General features: G+C 47.6%; 1 protein-coding gene across 1 annotated transcript; it reads right to left on the minus strand.

Annotated features, from left to right (window-relative positions):
* Positions 1-245: 245 nt before the first annotated feature.
* On the minus strand, positions 246-5,678 carry LOC143785036 (uncharacterized). The gene is made up of 4 exons (XM_077273694.1): positions 5,314-5,678; positions 4,534-4,657; positions 2,866-2,939; positions 246-1,533 (listed from the first exon to the last, which is right to left on the minus strand). The coding sequence occupies exons 1-4, from the start codon at positions 5,633-5,635 to the stop codon at positions 1,034-1,036; spliced, it is 1,020 nt and encodes a 339-aa protein (XP_077129809.1). The 5' UTR covers positions 5,636-5,678; the 3' UTR covers positions 246-1,033.
* Between the last annotated feature and the right edge of the window lie 2,257 nt (positions 5,679-7,935).

Raw genomic sequence — 7,935 nt, forward strand, 5'->3', positions numbered from 1 at the left:
GACACATCAAAAAACATGAAGACCGGAGACTGAAAGAGTCGAATTGAAAACTGGCTGGTCAGGCAGGAAGCTACAGGACAGGTGAGAGGCAGACCTAGGACAGGTGAAATGGGGGCCAAGGATAGGTGAGAGGCAAACATAGGGCAGGTAAATAGAAGGCCTGGATAGGTGAGATGGAGGACTAAGACAAGTGAGAGGCAGACCTAGGTCAGGTGAGAGGCAGACCTAGGACAGGTGATAAGGAGGCCTAGGCCAGGTTAGAGGGAGGCATAGGACAGGTGAGAGGAAGGCCTAGGACAGGTGAGACGGAGGCCTAAGACAGGTGAGACGCAGACCTAGGACAGATGAGAAACAGGCCTAGGACAGATGAGAAACAGGCCTAGGACAGGTGATAAGGAGGCCTAGGCCAGGTTAGATGGAGGCATAGGACAGGTGAGAAGCAGGCCTAGGACAGGTGAGAGTGAGGCATAGTGCAGGTGATAAGGAGGCCTAGGACAGGTGAGAAGGGGGCATAGGCAGGTGAGAGGAAGGCCTAAGACAAAGGAGAGGCAGGCCTAGGACAAGTGAGCGGAAGATCTAATACAATGAGATACAGGCCTAGGACAGGTGAGAGGGAGGCATAGGCAAGGTTAGAGGGAGGCCTAAGACAGGTGAAAAGGGAGCATTGGCAGGTGAGAGGCAGGCCTAAGATAGGTGAGAGATAGGCTAGGGCAGGTGAGAGATAGGCCTAGGACAGGTTAGAGACAGTCCTAGAATTAGGCCTTGAATGAGTAAGAGAAAGGTTTTGGACAGATAAAAGTCAGGCCTAGGACTGGTGAGAGTGAGGCGTAGGGCACGTGAGAGATAGGCATAGGACAGGTGAGAGACAGGCCTAGGACATGTGAGTATTATCTTTCATTATTTTTAACCCCTCCCTGGCCATCCGAAAGAATCCACAAAATTGACTGGCTGCTGTCCCTCCAATTTGTTAGATTGGTGTGAATTGAAATCACAAAACGTTTTCATTCTGGCGAATCTGAAATTTTCATGAAGTTCATGAAGAATCTGAGTCTGTAGCTGGTAAGACAGGCTCGTATACCGGCTCTTCCTCTGGATCCAGGCGCTCCATCATCTCCTGCATTCTTCTGATGTCTTCTTCCAGTTGTCTTTCCCTTTGTGTCTCTTGATCTACATCCATCTGGGAGTCGTTGGTCACCTCAGCTGCCAACTTCTGCTCCAGGAATCTCTTCCTACTTAAGGCCTCCTTTCTGTTAATCTTCTCCCTTTCCTTCACGTACTGGATCATGTACCTCCTTCTTCTTCTCATTTCCCTCTCGGGGTTTCGAGGTTCATTCACTTTAAACTGAGCATCTTTTACAACCTCATATAAAAACTTCAGAACCTCTTCGTGTTTGGTTCTTTGCTTGTAGTGATCTTCTGGAGTGTAGTTCTCAATGGAAAATATCTTTTCGACCCCCATATTCTTGAACATTGCTTCCCGCTTGGTCAGTTCACCGCTTGTTTTATGGGTGAGAACTACAATAGGGAATATCCCTGGAATGAAAATGGAAAAGGTTCATCAGTGACTCACCTATGGACTATTGCTTCTTCCTATTAGGTTACAACTCTTACTATCAGCGCTGGTCATTAACCCTTCCGACTTCACCAGTGTCCCGACCTCTTAACTCAGTGGTATACTATGGGGGACAAGAGGGCCCATGGTGCCAATTTTTATGGGGGTGCAAAGTCTCTCCTTAAGGGCTAGAATTGGAGTTATGGCTGAGGCTAACTTTTTTTTTTAATGTTATGATGATTTCAGAAAAACCTGAAAAAATAAAGTGACAAAGGGCAAATTATAATTCCATCAGTATTTCCAAAAAATACAAAAATACAATACACACTCGTGCGGCAAAGGGCTTCAATATAGGATTGGTTGAAGAAGCCCAAATACAGATAGTTGGATATATGATACGTGCCTTGTCCCAGGGGCCCGTAATAAACAGACTAATTTTTCGGCAGTGTAAATGTTATAGTGCACCGAACTTACCAAAGTGTCCGGTAAAGAATGAATGCGCCTCTACACTGTCTCGTCCATTTTACACCATCTATTGCTTAGCTCACTACGCAGCAGAAATGTGAAGCATTAAATGGCACCGATCGCTTCCAGCTCCCAGATTATTGGTTTTATCAAAAGAGGAGGGAAACGAATTCGGGAGCAGCAAATTTGTGTCACATTTTTAAGAATTTGCTGAATCCGATGAATTCAAACAATTGTCAATACACGAGAATCACCACAAATCCCCACTGACATTGTACCCCGCCAGGGAAGGATCACTTGAACTGGTGCACAGCAGAGTGCACTGCTCTATAATGCCAATCACATCACATGGTACAGCACAGCCAATCAGCTGGGAATATTAGAGCCTGTGTAAAAGCAGAAGCAAGAAACGCAGCAGCCACAATGTGGAGACTCTGGATAGTGAGAGGACGTCACAGCTCAGTGCTCAGGGAGTGTGACACCGTCACTGGCAAGGTGCTGCAGGGGAGATATGTTTCACTGAGGCTAATGGCCTCAGTAATGTAAAAGCCCAAAAGCTTTTCTCTATTCTCCTTCTTGTGCTGATGGTGCCATGTTGTATGTTCAGTGTTAGCGCTCCTGATCCTCAGCTTCTGTATAGTCCCAATCCAGCCCTGAATAGTTGGCGCTAGAGTTCCCATCCTCTCTCTTTCTCTCTCTCAAATGTCTATTTAATGATTTGTTTTCCCTGAGGAGCAGTGCACAACCTATAAGTCTCGCTACGCTGACTTGGTGGTCTCCACCAGGATTGACGTTCCCCCTTAGATGCCCAGTCTGCACCAGTACTGCCGAGGGCTCACTGAGGTTACCTGTCAGGGTTTCAGAAATCTTTAGCACGGCCTTCAGTTCTCCTTGTTCTTCAGGGTTTACTGACTGTGTGACACTGAAAAAGAAGAGATTAGAACCATGAAATGTCCTTGTTTCCATCCCCTCTATGATCTTCAGTAACTACAGGGTGTCTAAGATAAGGGGACCAGATATGAAGAGGAGCAAGATGTACAGCAGTCTGTAAGATGTGCAAGATGGAACAGGAGACAAGGAATCACAGTGATCGGCTCCACATGATGGAGTGCGGCATCAATCTGAAGAATGGCTGCAGAATCCAGAGCCAAAGTGGCCCCAGAGCGATCAACCGTTCCTCCGTCTGTCCATCCATCCATCTGTCCATCCATCCATCTATCCATACATCGATCCTTCCGTCCATCGATTCATCCGTCCATTCATCCGTCCATCCATCCATCTGCCTATCCATCCATCCATATGTCCGTCTGTCTGTCCATTTATCCATCCGTCCATCCATTCGTCCATCTGTCCGTCCATCCATCCATCCATCTGTCCAGAATTCCAAGAAGTTATACAGTGAATGAAATTCAGTGGGGTCCCGGAATAATCTCATGGAGCTTCTATTCTCCAGGAGACAATTACAGGGATCATGGTGGCTCCGACATTGTATGGACACTAACACGTGACAACATTACAGAGCGATGGAGGAGAGGACTGAGGAAAGGAAACAGTGTCATGGATGGAAGAAGGAGACTGGTAATGGAGGAGACAAGGAGAAGAACCTATCATGCACCTCACCCTCCAGTGAAAAAGTACAAGTATTTACAGTGTTTTTATAAAGCGTTGTCTGTTTCCTTTCCCTTCCACCCAATCTGGTATCGAATGTGGAGAGAAGTGCTGCTGTACATGGGTCAGACAACTGCCGAGGCCGAGGCGGCCATACAGCACCTGACTGTCCCACCCGTGTACACTAGCCTCTCTCTCCGTGCTTATGGCCATGTGACCCACTAACGACAGCACATTTCTTCAGTATCAGATTAGGCAGAATGGAGAGACACCAGACACCTCTGAAGGGGAGAGCTCATGTCCTGTCTTCAGGAGCACACTACTCCCGGACCCCTGCATTGGGGGCAATACTCTCCTAATGATTGACAGTTCAGACCAGCGGCATTATTCCACCTGTCAAACCTCTGCTCTTCCAGATGCTGTGAGCAGAGACAGCTTTGTCCAGGAGCAGCGAGTGGCACTGAAACAGGCACGGCTCTTAATAAATTGACACCACCAAAAATATAATCCTGTCATGGATAAGATACCTTTCTGTAATAATTTACCCCACTTTAGTGCTGCTCCACTTTGACACGACCCTCATTATTAAGATCATCTCAATTTCACTGACGTTGCTGGAACAAAAATGACTAAAAATCATTAAATCTTAGTACAACTACAAGGTGCCCAAATATCTGGTAACATTTCAACCAGTTTTATGATAATTCTGTCCTCTGATTGGTCGGTTCTTCGATGTCTTCCCATTTCCTTCTTTGTCCCAGATGACGTCTCAGTGCAGAATGACCCAATAAATACTGGGAGATCTATGAGGTCACCTCTATCGGATCCTGCCACGGTTATGAAGATATTGGAGAAACATCCCGGGGGTGGACCCTGTTACATGTCACCTGTGTGCACCTCGTCCTCACCTGTAGACCAGTACCGGGACCACAAAGTCTGAGATCCGGACTCTGCTCTTGGATTGATGCATCTTGTCGATCAGTTCATACTTCTTGGTCCATTTCACTTGTTCATCCAAAGGCAACAAATTACCTTCAGATTAAGAAAGAGCAAACGTCAAGGGTCACGTATCAAGGACCAGAGAAAAGTGTGTGGACACTCACCAACAGAGCCACTCAAGCTTACTATAGACGTCATACAGTATATTAAGATGGACGATCACATAACAATAAGATGTATCTCATCGGGGCCGAGACATTAAAAGGAATCTGTCAGGACGGCCTCCCATAGGGTTATATTGGTCATTAACAACTTTATTGACGCTGTCTTACTGAAAATTTGTTGTTTTGTTTCACATGCAAATGAGGCTAGAGTGCTTTAGGTATGGTCAGAGCACTTCCCCAGCTTTTTACCCTCCATCCCCATCTCCCTTTGCTTGGATAACAGATCACTCACTGTAAAATCAGCCAATAAACTTTCAGTCAGACAGTGGAACGTGAAGTTGGGCAGTGAAGAGTCTCGGGGAGGCATAAAAAGGGGAAGTGCTTTGACACTCCCAGAGCACTTAAGCCTTATTTGCATATGCACTAACACAGACAGTTTTAAGTTAAGGAGCTACAACACCATAAGCAGTTCTGGGACTGACATCTGGATCCACGGTTGGTGGCATTGTACCTACATGCCGGGACTTCCACAAGACTCATATGCTCTACGGTCATGTTTTTGTGACATGGTTTTTCTTTACTTACCGAGTTGGGCAAAGATCTCTCCGCTCTCGTATCCTCCGATTATACCAAAGCCTCGGTTGTCCACCAGAGTTATGGCCTTTGTTAGGGGGTACGACCTCCTCTCCAGTGTGTGGCCGCCATCGGTATCCATAGAATATGCATAGTTCTTGTACTCTTCATTCTCCCATACGTACACACAACTGTTAATGAAGGCCGATTTACCATGACCGGCAAAGCCAAAGAATTGGATGAGAATCCGGGTAAAGCCTTGACTGCCGTGAGTGCAATGATCAAAGCTAAAATGACTGATAGTGTGTCTTATTCTGTCAGAGTCTGTGGCCATGACTGAAGACTCTTCCTTCAGGACGACACAGATAGGAGGAGTACAAGGTCCTCTCGAGTAAGGAAGTAATTGATTTTATTGCCCCATCATTTGCATATTACTTGTAGAAGCCTCGGGTCCTTGGGTTATGGAGCAGAAAATATTCTGAGATTATAGTATTACCTGCAAGTCTCATCTGTGACCCACAAGCCTATGGATACGGGCGGTGGAATACGGCACCTCTACTGGGTGCCCATGTGGCAAAGGCTGGTACCAATCCCGGCCCTCAGCTCATGGCGGCAGTAGTTTGTGCTGTGATCAGTCATTTCTTCCAAGGCTTTACTGCAAGTAACACGACTCTCTGCTGCAGGAACATAGTACGAGAGACCCTACAATCAGCCGACATCGCCCGGGGAGGCTGCACGGGAAATGTTGGCTCATAATTCATTGTGGGACCAATAATTCTTGTTCATGCGGAGTTGACATTTCATTAATGTTATTCTTTGCTTTGTCTAATAGAGGGGCTTCATAGCAAGGGTCCTTCTCAGCGATGTCCATGTGCCTCAATAGGGGCGGTGCTCTATGGTGCCATAATTGGATGATGACAGATTGGATGGTATAAGTCAGAAACATACCCACTGTGGATATCTTAAAAAAGCTGCTGGATGGATGCAAAGTTATGTCTATAGATAATGGGGAACAGATCGAGGGGTCACACAGATACCCTGATAGGTCAGCATTGCTCCATTCTAGCAGATTACCACAAAACCTACTTGATTTGCCCCGTTATATAACCTCTGCTCCTATTGCCACAGTCTGGCCTCATGTTTATAACCTCTGGCCCCCCACCATGCCATCTGAACTTATTGCCATGTGGCAGCGGCTGGTGGTGCCGAGCTCCCCGATACCAGTGCAGTCTGTAATAGGAGCCACTGGGGTAACAAGTCCGTCCATGACATTTCTTCCTCCTGAATCTTCCCCATCACCTGCGAATGACATTACTGAGAAGTGGAAGGAACTGCAGCAACTCAGCCACGAAGTGGAGACCCCGTAAAGTTACAGAGCAGGGGCCGAGTGCTGAGGAGCAGAGGGCAGAAGAGCCACCAAGGGAAACTTTAATGTTTCAGCACAAGACATTGTGGACAATTGAAGCTTCAGCTTTGTGAGCACAGTTTGGGGAAGACCCTTGTCTGCCCCCATGACTGTGCCCAGATCATGAGGGCCATACAGACATGGAGGGGAGAAAATGAGCGGCCGCACAGAGCCGGGACATCGGCCACACAGAGCCGGGACATCGGCCCTATCTAACGTCTTTGGGATGAACCAAAATGGAGATCGTGAGCACAACATCTCCCCAACATCAGCATCTGACCTCACAAATGTTCTGAATGAAGGAGAAAACAATCCCACACATGCCTCCAAAATCTTATAAAAATCCTTCCTTGCCAGAAGAGAGGGAGCTGTAATATCTGTAGAGGAAATCAGGATTAAATAAATAGGGGAGGTTCAGCTTGAAAAAGGCTGCCATGGAGGAACCCCGAAAAAATGTTGATTTTAAAATAGAACTTTTAATTAATTGCCGTTAAAAGAGACAAACAACAAATACAGAAATAAACACCATACTAAAAAGTGCACCCTGCGTTCACCCTATGAGTAGTCCCTGACCTGTACACCTGCCTACCTGCGGATGTTGGCGCCCTATGAGCAGTCCCTGACCTGTACACCTGCCTATCTGCGGAGGCTGGCACCCTATGAGCAGTCCCTGACCTGTACACCTGCCTACCTGCGGAGGCTGACACCTTATGAGTAGTCCCTGACCTGTACACCTGCCTACCTGTGGAGGCTGATACCCTATGAGCAGTCCCTGACCTGTACACCTGCCTACCAGCGGATGTTGGCGCCCTATGAGCAGTCCCTGACCTGTACACCTGCCTACCTGCAGAGGCTGACACCTCATGAGTAGTCCCTGACCTGTACACCTGCATACCTGCGGAGGCTGACACCTTATGAGTAGTCCCTGACCTGTACACCTGCCTACCTGTGGAGGCTGATACCCTATGAGCAGTCCCTGACCTGTACACCTGCCTACCTGCAGAGGCTGACACCTCATGAGTAGTCCCTGACCTGTACACCTGCCTACCTGCGGAGGCTGACACCTTATGAGTAGTCCCTGACCTGTACACCTGCCTACCTGTGGAGGCTGATACCCTATGAGCAGTCCCTGACCTGTACACCTGCCTACCTGCGGAGGCTGACACCTTATGAGTAGTCCCTGACCTGTACACCTGCCTACCTGCGGAGGCTGGCACCCTATGAGTAGT

Source organism: Ranitomeya variabilis, chromosome 7, assembly GCF_051348905.1.
Source record: "Ranitomeya variabilis isolate aRanVar5 chromosome 7, aRanVar5.hap1, whole genome shotgun sequence".
NCBI classification, from domain to species: domain Eukaryota; kingdom Metazoa; phylum Chordata; class Amphibia; order Anura; family Dendrobatidae; genus Ranitomeya; species Ranitomeya variabilis.

What these genes read in the sequence shown, in the direction of transcription:
- LOC143785036 (XM_077273694.1), bottom strand. Translation starts at nt 5,635, where the DNA reads ATGGCCACAGACTCTGACAGAATAAGACACACTATCAGTCATTTTAGC. An exon ending in GTCCCGGTACTGGTCTACAG is followed by an intron (nt 2,940 to 4,533) that starts GTGAGGACGAGG and finishes CTTCTTTTTCAG; the next exon opens with TGTCACACAGTCAGTAAACC. An exon ending in GATTTCTGAAACCCTGACAG is followed by an intron (nt 1,534 to 2,865) that starts GTAACCTCAGTG and finishes TTTTCATTCCAG; the next exon opens with GGATATTCCCTATTGTAGTT.